Source organism: Aptenodytes patagonicus, chromosome 2, assembly GCF_965638725.1.
Source record: "Aptenodytes patagonicus chromosome 2, bAptPat1.pri.cur, whole genome shotgun sequence".
Taxonomy (NCBI): domain Eukaryota; kingdom Metazoa; phylum Chordata; class Aves; order Sphenisciformes; family Spheniscidae; genus Aptenodytes; species Aptenodytes patagonicus.
The window spans coordinates 154,325,512-154,346,721 of NC_134950.1; the positions used below are offsets into that span (position 1 = coordinate 154,325,512).

The 21,210-nt window shown below is 35.5% G+C and overlaps 1 protein-coding gene across 5 annotated transcripts in view; it reads left to right on the forward strand.

The window, feature by feature from the left end:
* WAC (WW domain containing adaptor with coiled-coil) overlaps positions 1 to 21,210 on the forward strand; it is a 65,810-nt gene that overhangs the window by 1,989 nt on the left and 42,611 nt on the right. For all 5 annotated transcript variants that reach the window (XM_076331763.1, XM_076331765.1, XM_076331764.1 and 2 more), the window contains exon 3: positions 378 to 573. In XM_076331763.1, coding sequence (XP_076187878.1) covers positions 378 to 573 — 196 coding nt within the window. The remainder of the gene's footprint in view (positions 1 to 377; positions 574 to 21,210) is intronic.

Consider the following 21,210-nt stretch of genomic DNA (forward strand, 5'->3'; position numbering starts at 1 on the left):
TTCTGTTTATATTCTTAATGCCAAGTGGAGACTTGTGCTTCTCCCAGAAGTGCTGAAGTACTGTGGCCCGTTTACTGCTGAAAGTGTGTAGTCCATCAGTGAAAAGATAGAGAAATTAGGTTTTTCTTAACAGCAAGTGTTATGTTGGGTGTAATAGTGGGAGAAAATGGTTTGAGTTTTAATTACAGAACTTGTTGCTTTAATGTAGGTAATTAAAATTAGAGAGACTAATGCTGATTGTTTAAATAGGAAATGAAAATTAATTAACTTTTTAAAGTGTTTTGGAAAGAGATCTAAAATTTAGAAATAACATTTTAACATCAGTTCTGTAACTTCGTATCTAATGTAAATGCCTATTTTCTTGTGATCTGTTACAGGCTCTTAAGTACTCATCCAAGAGTCACCCCGGTGGTGGTGATCACCGTCATGACAAGATGCGAGACACCACAGATCCTTCGCCACCAAATAAAATGTTGCGGCGCTCTGATAGCCCTGAAAACAAATACGGTGACAACACAGGGCACAGTAAAGCAAAAAGTGTGCATACTCACAGAGTTAGAGAGAGGGATGGTGGTGAGTTATCTTTAATTAACCTTTATTTAAGCAATTACAAATTTCTCATAAATATTAAAATTTAGCCATTATCACTCAGGTGATGAGAGTGTTACACTAAATGTGCCTTGTACCATGCTTGGAAGACTGCAGTGAAACCAAAGTGCAAGTTTCATTGGAAGCAATCACTTAGACATTGTAATACCTATTAATTTTCTTATTTTTACAGGTATGGTAGTTTTTCTTATAACCACAAAGATTAAATAAATGTCTTTTTTTTTTTTTTTTTTTTTAAACTGGTATGTCTCACTTCAGACATACTGCAACATTTGGTAACATGAAAAAGTATTCTGGATTTTTCACTAACAATAAATATTAGCTGTTTTGGAGACTTTTTTTTAAATAACTTTGTGTATTGTGGTGCTATACTGTGTAGTTACATGCTTCATAGACTAAACCTCAAAAGAAATGAAAAAAAGCTTCATATTTAGCTGCTGTGTAGAACTCTTAACAATCAGAAAATGATAATCAAAGGTAGCAAAGGTACCAGAGCCTTTCTTGGCAGGAGCTTAGAGAAGAATGTTCACAGTCAAGTCAGCCTCCTGTGTTTTTACAGGACATTACAGACAGTAGTAATATCCCCAGTGTTTTTTAACTGATGTTATTTTCTATCCCCATTTCCTAGAAAAAGGAAAGAGTAGGATTTTCCTTTTAATAAAAAATGGTAACAGTTGCAGTTTAGAGAACCCCGGTTACTGGCTGAATTTGGAAGCGAGTTTTCTGTTTTGTAAGTACTGTATTTGGTCTCTGTATCAAGTTATAAAGTGAATTATTCAAGTAGAGAACTTAGAGCTTTAAATCAGCGCTTCTTTGTTCTATATAAAGTTAACAACTTGTGATGTACAGATATATTTACTGCTCCCCTATTGTTACTTGTTACAATAGTTAAAGTAAAATAAAGAAAATATCTGTAAGTACCTTTTAGGAAATACTAGTTCCACACCACAAATATGTTTATGGTACCCGAGTGTTCTTACAATTCCTATTTGTTTTCCTTCTTTGGATTAATACAGAGGCTCTGTAGACCACTGGTAATGTGATATTACTGTGTAGAAGGATTGTAAAAACAGGCATCTTTTGTTAGTACACTGATTTTTCATTATATCTGATCATACTTGAAAGTATAGTAATCTCAGAATTAAATGCATGTGCAAGGCCAGTAGGCTGCTATTCTGTGCTACTTTTCAGGACACAGAGGTGTCCTCTCTGATTTCCTGTTCACTTGTCCAAAGATACTTGTCCTGCATACTCTTGCAATTCTGCTTAGTTTTGCTACAGTCAGTAATTATTTCTGCTTCTGTGGAGCTACATTTAGTGGAGTTATGCATATATGAAAACATCTGGAAGATGAGGCTCTATATGGGGAGCGTATTTGCTTATTTGTGTGTTGGGATTGTTTTTAAGATAGGAAGGACATTCTGAAGTTCTCACTGAGTCCAGCTGGATTTAATAGTTGGGGAATGACCTGAAGCATGGTTGTATACAGTAATGATGAAGGAAAATGAATTATTTGTGGCTTTGTAAGTAGAGGGAACACTATCCCACTGTACCTTCTCCTTCCCCAAGCTGTTTCAACGCAGTGGAAAACTTCCTTTATTCTGATCTGAAAGTGGGTCCTTTGCACATCATATGTTAATAGAGTGGGAGAAGGAAGTAGTCTTCAACAGTCTGAGGGAAATTACTAATTTTAAAAGATGAACATTTGTACTATTTAATGGAAATAAGAAGTGATTTTTTTTTGTGTGTGTGTTGCTAGTAAGGTTAGTTTGGCCCCAGTTTCAGCTTTTTAAAATACATTCAAAACAACAAAAGCTGGGTTAAATCCTGTGTGTTGTATGTAGTAAACCAAAGCTGAGCAGATGTGAGCAGGACAATACCAACTTTGTCTTTGATTTACTGAATCTTTCTGTCAGTATGAATTGAAGGTAGGTGTTAGAATATAGGTGAAATGCTGTGGTATTATGGACTTTGCAATTGCTAATATGCAAAAGACATAATTAATAATTTATCACATTCTCTGTCTATTGAATTACACTGAGGTACTGTTATTGATAAAGTATTCCCTTAGTTTTGCAGTTACAGACATACAGTGGAAAAAAGAAAAAAAAATTTAAAAATTCTGAAATTTTTTAATTGAAGTCCTAATATGACTGAATAGTATTAATTGGCTTTGCTACTGTAGTTTTCTGGCTTGTTTTTTTTTTCTTTTTACACTCTTCTGAAGGGAAAAAAAGTTGTGTTTTCTTGTTTGTAATTGCTGTGCATTTCATTATTGTAAAATCAGTGGTGCTTGATTTGGAACTTCTACAAAGGTGTTACTGCCTTCCTATGATCTAGCTGAACTTAACAAAACAAACCTCATTGAAAAATCTCCAGTATTTGTTTCTCCAAACTGTATTAAAGTCCCAAACAAACAATCTCTTTTTCTCTCATCCCTTTGAAAACAGAACAGAACAAAAATCTGGAGTATTACTACTGAACATAAAGCCAAATTAACCTAATCTCTCCCTTTCAAGTCAATGTTTAAAAAGTCACTCCTATATATCTCTTGGTGATTTTTGCTCTGAAGTGAAACAGGAAGATTCACTGGTATAGCATGGTGATACTTGGGACTCATTTAGTCATGACTGGTTCACTTTTTTTGTGGTAAAGACAACTGTCTAAATTCATGTAAAGATTTAATCGTACATGTATAAAATGTAAGAGCTATAATTAAATTGATTGAAAATTAATAACTCAAAAATAGTAGAACATCCCCCTGTGAATACCTTTGGTACCTGTATAGAGGTATTTGTTGTTACAGCTTATTTTTGTAATACTCATGGCAGAATCTTTTGTGTTTGTAGAACTGTAATCCATGGTAAGAAATTCAATTGCTTTCAATTAAGGTTTTAAAACGTGTGTTATGGGTAAGCCCTCCATACTGATACAGTGCAAACAAAGCTTTTTTCAAAGTTGCTTACTGCATGGTTTCTGTGGAAAGAGACTACATACAGAGACGATCGTTTCTCTGGAGAGAGACTTCCAAGTTTACCTTGGGCTAAACACGGTAGGGTACTTCAAGTTTTTGTCACATCCCTGGTTTCCAAAGAGTACTTGTACATCCAGCATACCAAAAAACTGCAGTAACTTTGTTCTTGCTTTCAGGTCCTTGTGCATGGGGACATTGTCTCTGTATGCGAGTGTTTAAAACATAATGAACATTTACCCCCCTCAGTGCATCTCCTATTTATAGGTCAGCTGCTATAGGGAAGCGTGGAGTTTGAAGGGATTAGGGGGTCTTACGAGACCAACTCAAGTGTGAAGTTCCTTAACAGTAACAAATAGGGACTTAAAGCTAATGCTGTTTACAGGGAATAGAACTATGAAGGGCCTTGTAGATGTGGAAAAGTGTTTCCATTGAAGAAAAAAGGGAAGTACAAAGATTTGAGGGTTCTCATGCTTGAGGATGAACAGACTGAGAGCATAGATGATCCTTGTAGGTCTTTTTAAATGCATAAACGAGGTGATATTGGTGTACAGGAAAGAAAACAAAGAGGTCCAATAAGCAGGGTAGCTTTGGGAATGCTGTAAGGGAGATTATATATATATTATTTAGGAGTAAAAATTGCAAGATGCAACCCTTGGTAAAAAAGGGAAAAGGTGGTTTCTTTCTACTTAAATGTATGGAGCAGAATGACTGGCTAAGATACATAGTAGAACTTTGTGCAAAAAAAGTTCAGTTAAGCCAGGTGTGCTCAGTTGTTTCTTATTGTGAAGAAAATAGTGTTTTGCTACATTTATGTTTGAGAGTCTGAAAATGTATGTTTGCTTCATGCCATGATCTTACTGGATTGTTTAAAATAACAAATGGAGAGCATTAACGTACACAGCATGAAATCTTTTGCTGGATTGTGGGCTGTGTAGGCTATTTTCATGAAATTTGATTATAACGTGTGAAACTTAAATTCCAAAATATAACTTAACTCTTGTGAATATGTTTCTTTTGCATGTTTTTTTTTTAATTGGCAATTAAGAATACTGTCAATGGCCACTGTTATCGACTGTAATACAGTTCTAAGATTCAAAATCCTATTGCTATTAGAGACTGAACGGAATATTTTAAATCATGACTTCCTAGTTTTATCAAAGTAGTGGTGGGAGCTTCTGTCATGAGGTGTTGGCTTGCTTTGCTTCTAGTGGTTCCTGAAGGAGTTCAGAGTCCTCATAGCAGAGGAACAGAGAACAGCCGGAAACGGAGAGAGAGTTTTCTTTCCTGTCTTAGCAACTCTAGCAGTAGAGGAGGACAAGAGGCTAACTGCTGATTAAATTAGCGTGATCATTGATCAGCAGTCAGAAATAAAGGCGGTGTTAGGGCAGGTACAAGAGAGTGGAAGCTGCCTGGGCAATGTGTATTGGAAAAAGGAAATTGCAGGGTAGATGGAAAGACGGGAAGTCTGAGAGTAACGAAGCACAGCAAAGGGTTGAGGAAGAAGATGGAATAGATTCTATCTATTTAGTTACTATTAACTGCTGTTAATGTTAAAGTAACTATTCATTACTATGAAAACTGTTTCCTCACTGTATGGTCAAAGCTGGGATGAGAGAAGTCTGTGATCACAAATGAGAGTAGGCTCTCCATGAAGCATGCTTTGAACAGCCCCCCCAGCATCCAAGTGTAAAAGAGGTGATTCACTCCACTGTTCTTGAATGTTGGCTGTTTGGATGGCTCTAAAGGAGGTGCGGTTTGGTGGTTTGTTTGGTTTTTTTTAAGACAAATACAATTGCTTCCAGGACCATTCACCTCTTAGAAGCTTTTCCCTGGTTTAAAAAAAAAAAAAAAGGAAAAAGTAGATTTCTGAGGTTTTCTAATTTTGATAAAAGCTTTCTTGCAAGTCTCACTAGTACTACTACCTTCAGTTGGGGGGGGGTGTTAATTTTGTTTCCTTTAAAAGTTTAGAAGTTTTAGATAGGAAGTAGCTTTACATTTACTCAGTATATTTGGCGATGTTTCTGAAGTGAGTTTTTGCTGGATCAGTTGTATAACCATTCTTTTGGTTTGTTTTTTTTTTTTGTTACTCTGCTGTGAGGATCTCTAATAGAAAAGAAATTGGAAGTATGTGATCGTAGAATCATAGTAAAGGATATAACTTGTGTATGTATTTTTTAAATTTTGAGGTTTAGAATGTTCAAAATTGCTTTTGAAAAGTAGCTGTAAAGCTTGCTTTTAAAAACCACGGGATGGAAGATACAAAAACCTTAATTTTAGATTATTGATATTAGGAAATGTGATATTAATATGATGGTATTAAATGCTAAGTGTTTATGCATTGAGGTGGGTGGAGTCCTCTATTTCTTTTCATAAAGTTCAAGTATCTGGTGTAGGTTGTGGGAGTAAAGATGTATTAATGGGAGACTTTATCTGAAATGGAAGCTGCAGCAAATGGCAATACACAGTGCTGTTTGTTTGTAACCTATTGCTGCAGCCACTTCCCAAAATCCATTGCTATTAGGACTTTGACATTGGGAACTTCCAATTTCATTTACTATTCTTACTTTCTTCTGTTTGCTAGTGTATAAAGTACAGATCTGTAAATAGGTCCTCTGAAGGTTTCCCTTTAGGGTTGATCTATTTAAGGAAATATGTGTCTTTAAGTGTTTTAAGAAGTCATAAACTTAGTTTTTGGATTGTAAGTGTAATATGTTCAAGTCAGTCTAATAGCTAGACCTTGGTAAGCTTTTGTATGTAAGCTTATTTTATGTTTTGGAAATGGGAAAAACTGGCTATATACAAGACGTTAAATTTGCGTATCTTTGGTACATAAGCTAATCATAAGGGAATGATTTTTACTTAGCATCATGCTTTCTTAATGTATGCTTCTAGCCTCTGACTTTGCAGAAATGGAATATACAGCCTCTTAAACTTGTACGTTTGGGTTGCTTGTCTGAAGGTGAAAAGAAGCAATGAAAACTCTTAGTTTCTGATGAGCTGCCTGCTGCTAGGCCATAGTAAAGATAGCAATTTGTAAATTATGTAGCTTTTTTTACTGGGATTACTCTGTGTTCTCTAATGGCCTCTGATTAAAGTTAGTTCCTTAACAACTGTTTGGGACACGGCTGCTTTCTAAGAAGAGAAATACTGTTTATTGACAGTTTACGTTTGTTTTCCCTGCTGTTTCTACCTATTCTATATAAAGTATTGAGTAAGCCAAGTATCTTTAAAACTATGCAGAACTTGGAAGAGAAAGCTGTGCCTCTGTTTTGGCTGAGAGGAGGTGATAATAATCTGTAATAACTTTGCTGTGGAAAATAGTAATTTAATGGCACCCAGCTTGCAGTGTTAACTACATTTGTTTATGAAGTCAGGCTTTTATACAATTTCATAGGCATTTCCAGGGAAAAACCTCTAAATGTACAGAGAAATTGTTCCTTACATAGTTCTTCAGTAAGGAAAAAAAATTGTACTGGCAGTTCTCAACACTGATGCTTCTAGGCTTGTGCTTTGTCAGTAGTTTGTTGTAGCGTAGAAACGAATCCTTTCTGGACATAAATGTAGTGCTTGAGAAGAGAGAAGCATTTCTTTATATTGAGTAAGATTGTTATCCTCTTAATGTTTTCTCTTGAATTATGAAGGGGTCACCAAACTTTTGTACTTGACTGCAGGTGTCCCCTGCTGTAACTTCAGTATTAGAAGATTGTTTCCTTTCTTGAAGACCTTTAACAGACTTCCTAGCTGTTAACAATAAAAGTACCCTAGGTAAAGCATGTAAGTTCACTAGCTGTTCCTTTATCCCAATAATATTTTGCTAGTAGTAAAAGAATGCTGTTTAGTTCTGGGCTGCTTCTGCTTGTTTTACACATTCTGTGCAGGTTTGCTTTTTTACTCAAGTAGTGTGGTTTTCCATTTGAAAGCACTAACCTAATCATACAGGGACTTCATGTCTAGATTTTGACATGAACCTGTATCCCTTCAGTACATTTGCCTATTAAAAAATACTAATCAGAGGCATTGTGGCTTACCAAATTTTTGCTTCATATTTTATCCCTTTTCTGAAATCAGAGCTTTCTGCCTGCAGTTGTATGTACAGGGAGTAATCTTAGAATTATACTGTAGGCTAAAATTTTTATTTTTTGAAATTTTTGTTGGAAGTGTTGCTTTGTGAAACAGTATTTTGAAATTCATTCATCTGTAATAAGTGGAAAGTCTATGGTAATGAATATATAGGGAGCAAAATTGCATCAATTTCTGAAGTGTAAGCTTCTAAAATAAGTTGCTGATCCTGTAAATTTTAAACACTTTCTAAATTATTCAAAGACATCTCTTGCATCTGATATTCACTATTTTCCTGCTGCAGAAAGTTTTTTCTCAGACCTTCAACAGCAAAAAAAAACCCCAAACAGTGAAATAACCTGGAATTCTCCTGCAGATACTTTGCATTCCTCCTTTTCCTCTTGGGCAGTGTTTAATTTTTCTCACTACTTTCAAGCTTGTGAAGTGAGATGCATGTTTTAAGGCACAAATTGTACTTGCCTACTGACTAGAAGTAGACTCCTGGAGCAATATTCAAGAATAATGTCCAATTAGAAAGTCTGTCCTCCAAGTGACTGGAAAGGGAGATAAATTTTTGAGCAGATGACTGACAAGAGACCAGACTATTCACTCTTTCTATCAGATGGGCTAAGAGATGTCTGGTAAGCTTTTGTGGCCTTGACTTATGCTTCCACGCATGCAGCAATGTTATATTGTGTTTGAAATGAATGGAGAACAAGAGGCCTAAAGACCTTTGTTGATTAGGCCCCATATTACTTTGGGATAATAATTCTGTTCCTTATTGTGACAACTGTAATGAGAAGGGTTGCGAAGGAACAGTATGTCAAAGTTTAATGTTGTAATTTTTTTTCTGCCCCAATTTTAAAACGTAACTTACTTTTTTTCTACAGCAGAGGTATGATAAAAATGTTAATATCCTGCTTTTGTCATCACTCAAAAAAAGAGATGTAATGCAGTATTAAAGTGTTTCATGACAGGGGCAAGGCAGTCAGAAATACGAACAATTAGTTTCCAGAGCTAAATTCCCAATGTCTGAGGGGCAGCAGGAATCTTCAGGAGGTCCTTTTTCTGTCTAAACTTTTGTTATTAATTTTCTGATACATGTCAGCTAACTTGTCTGACCTGCTATCTTGGGTAGATGTGAAATAGGTGGTTCTTAGCCACTGAGTAAAATATTTTGAGATCTTTAACTAAGAAAACATTGTTTACATTGTATGTTTTATAGCTCAAAAATTGGTAACTGATAGATCCCAAAAATATAAAACTTGTGATCATGAAATAAGCCTTTTTTTAAAAATGTGTATAGGTTTGCTCTTGGACCCAAGTAATAACATTTTTTTATCTACAAGGAAGAAATCATGGGATCATTCATACACTACCAGTAATTTGAGACTGAATGGCAAATAATAAAACCTGTTCACTAGTACAGAGCTAGCTAAGTTATGCAGAAGTGAAAATGCTAATTAATCTACAGGAACATGTAAAAGTGGTCCACTGTGTAAAAGTTACAGGAAGGAGATTACAGGAAGAAGTGTAAGACTTTACAGAAAGTAGATACTGTGCAGAGCGATGACTCTTAAAACAGACATGAAACTCATACACAATTAAGAGCATAAATATTGAGTGCAGTGTTAGCCAGAAAGGATATATGATCAGAGGAATATCAAGTAGGACTAGAGAGATTACCTCTTAGCGCTAATGTGACAGCTACTGGAATACGGTCTCTGTTTTGATTCTCACAGTTCAGAAAGTATACAAAACTGCAGATTTTCAGAGAAGAGGCAAGAAAATGACTGCAATTGAAACTCGTGCATTAGGAGGAGAGACTTGAAGAGCTCTTGGTATAGTTACAAAGAAAACATTAAGGGTTTATTTGATTAATAATTACAGGGAAAAGAAATGGCATACTTACGAGTTCTTGAATGTAGCAAACAGGTGCAAGATCCAGTTAGCTTAACCTAAATATTCAGAAAATAGAAATTTGGCACAATTTTTAATGTTGTTAGTAACGATTGGAATGACTTACTGTGGTGATTTTTGCAGGGGTGGAAGTTTTGAAACTGGATGACTTCAAGACAGTTTTCTAAGGTTTGTTTCATGCAGAAAGTTGAACTAGTTGATCAGAGGTCCACTGACAGATAAAACATTGATGTGAATATTTCTAGTTTAAATGTTGTAGATTAGTGGACTTCAAATTGAAAGGGATTAAAAATTGTTAATTAACTTTGTAAGTAGCATTCCTGTGATAACTTCCCCCCCCCCAGTTGGTTAATCGTGGCTTATGGCATGTGAGGATTATGAACCTGTGAATGTGTTTCATATTGTATTGTAGGATTTTTGGTCATTGAGAATATGTTGTTTTGAGTGCTGTTGTGGGGTCAGGTGGAACTATGATGGATCTGTTGGCAGTAGAATTCAGTATTTGCAGGTGCCTGCTGCACTGGTACAGTTTTAAGTTTTGTGTGCTTTATCAGCGCATGCTTTTTTTTTTTTTTTTTTTTTTTTTAGGAGCAGCTATCCTAAAAACTCTTTTTAGGATTGACTATACTCTAGATGATCTGATCTCTGAAATTTCTTACTATGTAAATTGTTCAGAATTTATCTGCAGTTCAGTACAATTTATACCAGACTTAGTATGTAGTGTGTATGTCTTCAAAGATGATTGCACACTTCCACTTTAATGCAGGCTTTTGATGTTTTTCACTGATCTATATGTTTACCAGATTGGATTTTAGTTTGTTGGCCATAACTACACAGCTTCATCTAGTTGGACAGTATCTTGAGTATCTTGAAATTGCTTTGCTGTTTTAGATTTGCAGAATTTGTATATGACAGAACATAAATTTCTTCTTAAATTTCTTGTTTTCTTTGCCAGAAGAACTTGTTACAGAAAGGTTGACATGCTTGTCTCACATGCTTTTTAGAGTGATTTATAAGGCCTTTCCCTTCCCCCCTCACCACCTCCCAGCATACATTTGATTTCAAAGTTAAATTTGTTAGTATGAAAGTTGGAGAGTAATTGATAGCTTCTGTAGATAAAGATTTCTCTTTGGGATAGAGAAATGCTGTATTCCTTAGACTCGTCGCGTGTAGATGATGTTTATGCAGGATAATGTGAAGTGAATTTAGAGAATAATGAAGCTAAAATTCTCCTTTTTTTCTCCCCCAAAAGTATGGGGTTACATTAAAAAGCTGGTTTAGGTTTATCAAATTCTGTTATTTCTGTTTCCACATCTTTTATTTACTACAGTTAAGGTTTTAGTTTAAGTGTACAGAGAATTAAAACAGCTTTATAATCTATTTTTTTCTGAATTTTGATACAGAAGTTTCCACTCAATGGAAATTATTATTGTGTCTTGAAGAACTTCTTGAAGAGGTGTGTTATAGGCAGAAAAAACTTGTAACATTTATTAAATAAAGCTTTCCTTTAAATAGTCAACAGTCTTTGCCAGGACAGCTTTCAAATATATAAAATAATGAAGTCAAGATACACAATGAATTAACCGAATGAAATTGTAATCAGGTTTTTTTCTTGCCTCCATATGAAATCTGCTGATCTATCTGGATATTTTTCTTGTAATTCATTGTGACCATAAGGGCAGCAGAGAGGCTAATTGGACATAGGACGAGGGCTTGACAGTGACATCTGGTTCCTTTCTATCCATTTTTCTGATTCCTGTCCTTAGCTTTAGCTGTGAATGTGAGAAACAGATCTGGGCTTAGAGACTGATGGTTACAGGATGAGATGAGAAGCAGGATAAAGTAGGTTACTTCTGCTTATATAAAGATTAAATCAGTTTTATTTAAATCTTAAATAAGCCAATATTGAATGGAAATCAGTCACAGATCCTTTTTGCGGTAATTTTACTAACATTTTGTATAACAATAATAATAATAAAGCCTGATCATAGTTGAACTAGTACAGCTTCTTACTGGAGAGAAAATGAAAGGAATTCTAAAGAGATTTGTAAAATGACATTTTCCTATTTTTTAAATATTTGTGATATTTGTTTTTAAAAATGCAGAAAAAGCTGTATGTTATAAAAACATTGTATCATTTCATAAGTTTATATATTTGGTTAGAAAATGTTAGCTGCATGTGTTTGATCAGTTCATACCTTCCCTGGTTTTAGGAGGCAGTGGTTGAAGGCATATGATTTTGTGGCTCAGGAAATTTCTACTATAAAATCAGTGTGGGTGGTTGTTTTTTGTTTGCTTTTTGGTGGGGTTTTTTTGGTGTGGGTTTTTTTTTTTTTTTTTTTTGTAGGTCCAGTTCATTTGATAACATGAAATTCCTTCTTACCATTTTCTTACTTTCAGAGAGTTGACATAGCTACTCCAAGTGCAAATGAAAATGGCTCATCTGTGCCTCCTCATGGGCAGGTGATTAAAACCCCAAATGCTGCTGTGTTTATGTGGGGAAGAAGAGAGCTTGGAGGCACAACTCCTTTTACATAGAACTCGGCTAATAGAGTAGAAGTTCCTGCCTTGTGGGTCCTGAAAGGGGAATGATGCTGGATCACTTCGATAAATTAAGAGGAAGAAAATTTATTTAGCCGTGTCATCTTTGTATGTGCTTTTTAATCCCGAATACCATGCGTCTTGAATTTACTACTACTTGCTATTTTCCCTTGAAGAATGTACTTCGAAACTGGCACTGTCATTACTCTGTACAGTTGTTTTGTTTGAGAAGCTGCCTACCAGAGAAAAACTTTTGAAAAGATAAACTGTGAACATGTTCATTAATTTCTTCAGAAACAAAATGCAATCAGCTAATGCTTAGAAATGTTTGTTAAAATACACCTTTTTTTAGTAAAAACTTGAGTAATTTCTGGCCTGTTTTAGTGAAGTAAGAGCTTCAAATTTAATCTGTAATTGTCCCTAAAGATTTGAGATTTCAGTGATTTTGGTTTTGACAGTAGTGCTCTTTAATCTGCTTATTCCAGGAATCTGAAGATCAGCCTTTTTGTTAAAAGAAAACATAATTTGAAAAACTATCCATAGTAATGGGCATGTTAATATTAGACTTTACTAGATTCAAACAAGTTATTGTGTTAAATTGCCAGTTTTGGCGCTTTCTTATGGAAAAGATCTCAGCATAGTTAAACTTCTCAAAAAATGCCTCCTGCCCCTTTTTCAAACCTGTTACATCTGTTGCTGTAAGAATTTCAGTATCCCTAGTAAGATTTTTTCTTTTAAAGCTTATTTTTTTGGAAGAGAAACATTCTATATTTCACCATGTTATCATAGAAATCTGATACATTTAGGCATGTCGGGCTTTCTGAAAATATTTTTAAGAAGTAATATTTATAGCTCCATCCCAGTTAAACAGATTAGTTCCTCTCCCTTAGTTTCCTAGATTTCTTATATATCATGCTGTTTTATGTCCTCCAAAGCAACAGTCTTCCTCAGTGCTTTCCTAGGTAGATTTGTTACTGAGTTTGTTAGAGTAACAGAGTTATAAATTATTCATATCTATCAGTAGCAAAAACGGGGAAAGGAAATTATGATCTGCCCTGTTCGCCTCATTTATTACCTTTCAAACATTACCTATTCACTACCAAATGTGGAAGAAACGCAAAGAATACTTTTTTTATTAAGACATATAATTATAAATAATGCACATTTGTGCATAAACTCTTCTGTACAAATTAGGTAATGTGCTTTACCTATTTTTTTTCTGCTGTGTTTATTTCACATAATTATGTTCTTCTGGATGATGGTGTGTTCATGTCGGGTGTCCCCCTTGAATAACGTCAGCGGGAGTTCAGATCTATTCTAGTTAAGTAGTTCAGGTAGTTTGCTCATTCAGACACCTGCAGCTGATAGGTTAACACAGACTTAATTTTCAAAATCCTTCATTTCTTTTGAAAGAATACTATTTCTACTTGATTTAATACAAGCAATAATAAGACCCTTTTCAAATTCAAGTAGTGTAGAGTTCACCTCTTTTACTGGCAAAACACTGCCTATACTAATGATTGCAGTCTCTGTGTAGTCCTTTTGAGTGTTTACTTAACTAGGGAAATAAAATGAGATGCTTAGGCAACCAGACAATTGTAAAATAGATTTTCAGTTTGTAAACATAACTTTAGCTTTTGTGGAGAGGTATATTTTCCTCTAATAAGGAAATTCCAGGAAAGACCAGTTGAATTTTAAGTATATATTTAAGAATTATTTAATGGGAAGAGGGAAGAATTGTCACCTACTGTGCTTTAGATACTTGAAAACCCTATTGCACGATACTTCTATTAAGCCATGCTAAACATCCAGCCTGAAACTAAGGCTGTGAATCCATCGTATTAAAACCACAACACTATATATATTAATTCTTAGGTGGATCCTGGCTTGCCGCCTGCCCCCCCTGCACCTCAAGCCCTGGGCCAGCATTCCTTTTTTTAATGAAGAACTTCTGTGTGGCAGAAATTGATTTGACTTGCTTTTTTCAGAATGTTATTAGCATCTCTTCTTTTCAAAAACAATTCCCAGTTGAAGATTAAATAAGCATAAAATTAAAATTCTTATACTTGTTGCATATCTATACTGTAATAAAGACATATGTGGTATAGCATGTCCTGAACTGAAAGAGTAGTTTGTCTAAGCCTAATCATTTCACAAGTTATCATGTAAAAGTTTATTGAGCAACTGCTGCTTCTAATACTAAATATTTTCAAGTTGGCTTGCTCATTTGTGATGAGTTACTAAAAATTTCATGGACATTGCTGTAGTCTTAGAAGAGAAGCGAAGTTCTCTTCAATTGGCAAATATTAATAGCACTTAAGCAGTGATCCTGTATTGAAGTGGATTTTGGTCCTTGTCAGGTATGGTTATTAAGTAACTGGAGGATGAATAAGGCTTTCTCGCGTTAGCCTACAAAATAAAAATAGAATAGAACTGAATGAGACAAAATTCTGCATGCCTTTGGAGGGTAGTCAAATTTGGTGTATCTTGAGATACGAATCTGAGATAATGTGACTTACAGTTAATATTTTTAAGACACATTTAAGAAGGGAGATATACAGTGTCTTTTTTGTTCTTGCCTTTTTTTTTAATGTGGTTAGGCATTGATTCTGCCACAGCCTTTTTATTAAGGATATAAGTGTGATAGTTATGTCTGTGACTAACCTTTTTGCAGGATTGCGGTAGTGTTTTGTAATAGAGACTCTTTTTTTAATCTTTCTACAACACCATGTACTTGCAGAGTTGCTGATTCTGAATGGTGCAGGCTTAATTGACATGAAGGAAACTTGTAAGATGGGGTTAAGGTTGCAAGCATTTGTCACTTGATAGCACTACCTATGTTCAGAAAAAGCTGCAATTTCATCTTCCTTATTTTAAACTGAGTAATGGAAACTTTCCTGCAAGTTAATTTGTAAGTAATATTGCGTTCACGGAATCTTCTGCTTAAAGTTCTTTGTCCCCAAGAAACTATCCCCAAAACATTAAAAGAAAATTGAGAGTTGCTAAACAACATGGCCTTGTTCTTACTTAATATTACTTTTGCTCAGAGGATTTTGTCAGGGAGATTAAGTTGTCATACCTTGCTTAATTGGTTGGAGCTTCTGAGTGGGAGTACTAATTTGGTGCTGTTGATACATAGAAAATGGAGGAGTAGTCTCAGAGCTGTATTCTGGCTGCTGCTTTTTTTTTTCTCCTTTGTAAGCAGAAATTGTTTTGCACGACCTCTGACTTTATTCAAACTTCTGTCAGTGATGACCAGTTTATGGTGTATCAGTCTTTCATAATATTACTGTGCTATTTGCAATCTTAAAGCATTGGAAAACCCAATTTTTAGAAAGTGTCTGTACTTGAGCAATTTCCATCTTACATTACTGAGGTGTATGTTGTTAAATATTGGTGTTTCTTCCAATGTATTTGTTTTATGTTATTTGGGAAGCTCCTTGAATAAAAGTAAAAATTGTTACACACCCCACACACCCCCAATGTTAAGGGATTTGTTTATCCCATTTTAGTAACCCTTAAGCCTAACTTTCAGAAAGCATTTGAGCATGTGCCTATTGCTAGTAATTTAGAAATACCCCAGATGACTAATATATTTTTTAGAAACGTCTTGAGTTCTCTAGTTTTTCTTGCGTTTTGAGAGAAAAACTTTGTAAAATTGGAATTATCTACTGACATTTAATGTGTATTAGTGACTGCAGAAATAGAGATTCAGGGGATCTGACAGAAGTGAAATTTTTTTTGTGCTGTGCACTGAATATACTTTTATGCACACTGTTTTCTATTAAAGCGAACAGTTTGTCTGTCTTTGTGGTAACTGCTTATTACAAGGTGCTTGTAATGGCTATTATTACAAGCCATAAAGTTAGTTTCTACTTATGACCCAGTTTAAAAACCTTGATATACTTTATTTGACATAAGCTGAAAGGTTCACACCTTTCTTGCTGTATTTGTGTAGTGGTGGTGTTATCTTTTGAAGAGGTGTTAGAGCAATCTGAAGCACAAACCAGTGGCAGACAGTCTGCTGCTTACTCCGAGTTGATCAGGATTGTGGAAGTATTGTTGCCTGAGGTAGGATAGTGCATCGTTGCAGTGCTGTTAGACTTCCGTTACCGAACTTGAATCTCATAAGTACTAAGAGATATTACAGTATGTTCGTGGGAGGTTGTTCATTTGAGTTTCATGGTGTATTTCTGGGGAGGGCCTGGAAGGGGAAAATTTAGTCTATTGCCAATATTCTGTGCTGATCCACGCTGGAGTTAAAATAGCATCATAATTGGTTTGTGGTAAAGATTCTGGCTATCAGTCTAACACTTCTCGTTTTGTGTGTCATAATAATTGAAAAGCTCCTTTCTGTATGAAGCTCTTATTTGAGGACAGAAGAATCTCTCTTGTGTACTCTCTTACACTGTATTAGAGATGTAAATGTTTTCTGAGCTACAGTCAAGAATGAAAGCATAGTTTGGCTTTATTCTCAACTACGTCTAGTTTCTTTTTAAAGGAATGTCCTATTCCACTTAATACAAATGTGATAACGTTAATGTGTTGCAATATTATAAAGACTTTAAAATTGACTGTCATCAGTGATGCTGTAGCAGGGAGTTTGTTTTTTACTTAATACATTGAGATCTTCTGGGGTCATGAGCTAGAGAGTTCGGAATATGACTCTCTGTTGCTGAAGTTTATGGTACTTTTTCATATTTTCCATGGATAAAATTGCTTAAGCTGCTTTTTCAAGTCAATTGATCTAAAATAAAGTAGGTGCCTTAGAGATGTTAAGCAGTGTTGAGGGTGTTGCTAGCATTTTTTTTTTCAGGTGACCCGAACCCAAAGGAAGGAAATAGCAAATGTAAATCTGAAGAACTTGTTGTCCACCTATAGTTATTATTTTCATGTAAATTCAACTTGTAGATTTCAATATGTTTAAAAGTATCTACTTTAGTAACCTTTGGGTCTTTCTAAGGTGTTCTTATCAGAAAGGTTTAGAAGCTGGTTGGGACTTGCTTTAATTTAAGAGAAACAGGCAAATTCTTTCAAATAATATTGCTTACTGCTCTTCAGAAAGAATAAACATCTTTACAGTGATGGTAAAATTATTTGTCCAGTCTTCTGCTTGTTTTTGTTTAATGGTTGAGATATCAAGAAAACTGCCAATATACGGGTTTTCTTTGAAGAAGAAAGTTGGTAGGGATTTGTCTAGAGTGCAGTGGAAGTGCATCTTTCATCCCTTAGGCTTTTTTGAAGGATATGACTTGCGACTTTTGAGTATTGGATCTTCCAGAAACTCAGTGGCTTCAGTGGACTTTGTTCAGTGAACCTGATCATTTTCTAAGTTATGTATAAGTTGAAAAGTGATTTCTCACTGCTACTGGGAGGTGGGCTGAGGGGAGGAAGAAAACAACCCCAAAATTATTTAATTATTTTGCTGTAGCTGTAACAAGGAAAGGAGTAAACTGGAAGGGTTTGGTTGGACAAAAATAAGTTTATATCTGTTCTACCAGTGAAGACAACCCAAGCTGTTACATCAATTTAGACTGCAGTACAACCCTAGGAAAACAGTCTGCCTGTTAGCTGCTGGAGTAGTAAATCACTGGATTGTTACATGAGAACTCAGAAGTTTGAATTTAATTTGAGTCATTTTATTACTGCCTTTTGATTTCCTTTTTGATGGCCAGATAACTGGTTTTCTTTCTAGAGCAGTTTGTACTGTTTGCCCTAAAATTAAACTTCAGTTTCTGAAATAAATTGGGCAGATCTAATTAAAAATAAAAATGTAAGCAGAAGACAGCAAAATAGCAAACTGCTGTTACGTTATACAATATGTAAGATAAAATTTGAAGCTTATCTTTTTCATTTTAATAATCAGTAATACTTGGCATTCTTTGAGTATTTCATTAGTAAAACAGTACAAGTCCTTGATTTTCATTGGTTTACTGCTCCTGGCTTTTCTTCCTTGAGGTGTCATTTTCTTACTACCATTTTAGAAGAAAAATTCTATTATGAAGAAAACTGTATGCTTACAATATAATTTTCATCCCTTATTGGTCATTTGTCCCACTCCATGTATGTATGACTCTTGGTCTGTTTATACTAACATTTTGGACTAATTTCTGTGAAATTTTGTGTGAATGGTAACTTGGAGAAAAGGATGAAAAATTCTTTACATTGGGGCGATTATCCTGTGAATCAAACATTACAAAACAGCACGGACTTTGTTGTCCTGGATAGGAAATACAGTAGGAGAGGAGGGCAGGGGAGGAAATGAGGCTTTGTAAGCTCTTTTGCTCATAGAGCTACTTGTTGACTGGTATAAAATATTTTATTTTGGGGGGCATAATGAGTATGTAATTGGGCAGTTGAGCAGTACAGTGATCAGGCTAGACTTTCTTTTGGCAGAGCACTGTGCATTCAACTTAGTATGCTATGAATTTCTGGAAAGCGTTACTGCACAGTTGATGTATTCTCTGAGGCCACTGCTCTGCTAGAAAAATTGCAAATTTTTATGCTTTTAGTTGCCTATGGAAGACAGCCATATTTTATTTTAATACAGCAGGCTACATAAAAATGCAGTGAAGAAAAATTGTGTTTTGTCTTATTACTTTTACCTGTGGCAAATAAAAATGGCCATGATAGGCTGTTCAGTTACTGCTGAGACGTTGGGTATTGTGTTCCTATTGTGTTACTTTTTTTCCTCCCATATGCAGAACTTTACAAGGTGTTCTGCACAAAGATTTGCACTGAAGTAACAAATATGTCAGTTGAAATACACTTCAGACATTTTAATTTAGGCTTATCCTAGATAAGTTTCTATCATTTTCACTGTTGAAGCAAGTTTTAAGTAGTTATTCCCATAAAATAGCACTACCATAAACTATCTTGCTGTTAAGTCTTCTCTGTTAACAAATAATTAGTGTCTGTCAGTTGGGCAGCATTTGTTCTGTGGAGGAAGTTCAAGTTCTAATATTGTCTCTAGTTTAATGAATTTGATTGCATATTAGCTAAGAGGTGGAACGTGGAGTCACAGAACAGTACGTATGGAGTTGAAACAAGTGGAATGAACTTCCTTGCTTTTCTGCTGCCCAGTGTTTGTTTCCATATGCCTGGTTTCTGGGCACAGAAGACTCTCCTAGAACCCTTCCCGAATCCCTGTTCCCTCTGGAGTGAGTGAAAGGGAGGACTGCCTTTGACTTCCAGTTACAGCACTCATTATTGCTAGGGAGCGTTTTTTGTGCTTCCTGCCCAGCTGGTGAGCATTTGTAAACTTGCACTGACACTTTTTATTATGGACAGAAGGGGAGTTAGGATATCAACAAGGTATTTGTCTGTTTGAAAAGGAAACATAAATGCTCTATCTGTGTTGGACTGTATAAAGTTAACTACTACGTAGTGCAACACTATACTGTACTACTGCAACTACTGTAATTTTACTATTTGTGCCTGGCTAAAATACTGGGTGTGAGTGGAGGCATGTGAACTTGTTTACCATCTAATTTATCAGTGTATGTTTGTTTCAAGAGGATGAAAAATAGCTTTTTTTTTTTTTTTTTTTACTGTTTGCTGATCTGGATTGTAGATTATCATTTGAAGATAACTCTAATGTGTCTCATTGTTCTAATTTGTGCGTTTCAGTTGGAGATTTTATGATACTGCATAATGTTACGAGCCAAAAAGAGTTTTAATTAGGCTAAGACACTTGGATGCCAGAGGACAGTGTGGAATGACATGGTGATGTATTTCAGTCTTCTAATCAAGCAGCAAGAAAATTTATTTTAGCTGGTTATAAATGGATGCTAGTTGCTAGTATAGGTGTATAGGTTTTGGAAAGGAAGGAGTTTCAGCTTGTTCTTGAAAGACGGCAGGGGAGAAGGGAGAGAAATCAGTTGCTTTATTAGAGCAGTCTGATCCTTAGCTAACTCAGAATGTCAACTTTTCTTAATTTCAGAGTTGATGTGGTGTTAATGGAGACATTAATTAAATGTGATAATTACTAAAGAAAGTTGACTATGTTGCAAAATGGAATATTCTTATTTCACCCTATGTTATGTCTGTTTTCGAAGTCCAGCGTAGTGTTGAAGCCTCGTTGCAGTTCAAACTGTCTGGGATTCAGCAGTTTGGATCTGGAAACTACTTACAAAAGCGTTGATAAAGTGAGTCTTGGCGTGGCAGAATCTCAAATCTGTAGTAGACATTAAGTCACAGCCTGTTTTTTGAATTGGTTCCCAGAACCACGCTTTTTGTGCTTTCTGCTGATTTTCATGCGTTAGTGAGGAAGATGTGATTTTTCGTTTGAAAGACTTGAAGATAGTTACGATAATTTAACCTTGACTCTGACCTGTCCTATGACCTGAGAATAGTGTTAATCAAGGCTTGCTTACACGGTTGCACCACTACAGTTATATAAAACTGTAGTGCTGATGCCCTTCTTGGCCGTCTTCCAGTTAGGAATAGCTCTTTCCAGTTTTAACTGCTTCCAAAATAATGATTAAGCTGAGGAAAGTCACAGTGATGGTGCAGTAAACATTTCCAGGGGGAGTTCTGTAACTGAATTGAAGGATTTATAACGCAATATTAATTTCCCTATGGTGCATCAAAGATGTGTATTTGCAATTGCTAAATCTTAAGGTATGCTAATAAACATTTTAAACCCAAGTCTTTTTATCCCTCTTTCTTGAACAAAGCAGGACTAGTAAGGAGGGTCTAACTGTAAGAGGAAAGGGTGAGAAGTGCTATAAGTGAACGTCTCGAGGCACAGTAGCATGCTGTCTACCTTATCAGGCCTGTTTCTGAGATATGGACTAATCTTAGTGATCCTGTTCTCATGATCTACTTTGCCAGGCACGCAGCTGGGAGACACATAGCTGATTGCAAGTCAGCCACCCCGATGGCTCGGGGTTAGGCTTTGCTAATGGTGAAAGCTAGCATACCAGTAAGGGGAACCCCCCCTTCTTTTTAGAGGTAGACCTCCATTTGTGGATTGCTCTCTACATGCCACTTGGTGGCCTTTTAAAGATCTTGAGCAACTTTCCCTGGTGACCTGAGCTGGCAATGCTTGCTTGGCTGGGTTGTCAGAATTCCTAGGAGACTGCTATGCAGGTATGTACCTTTTT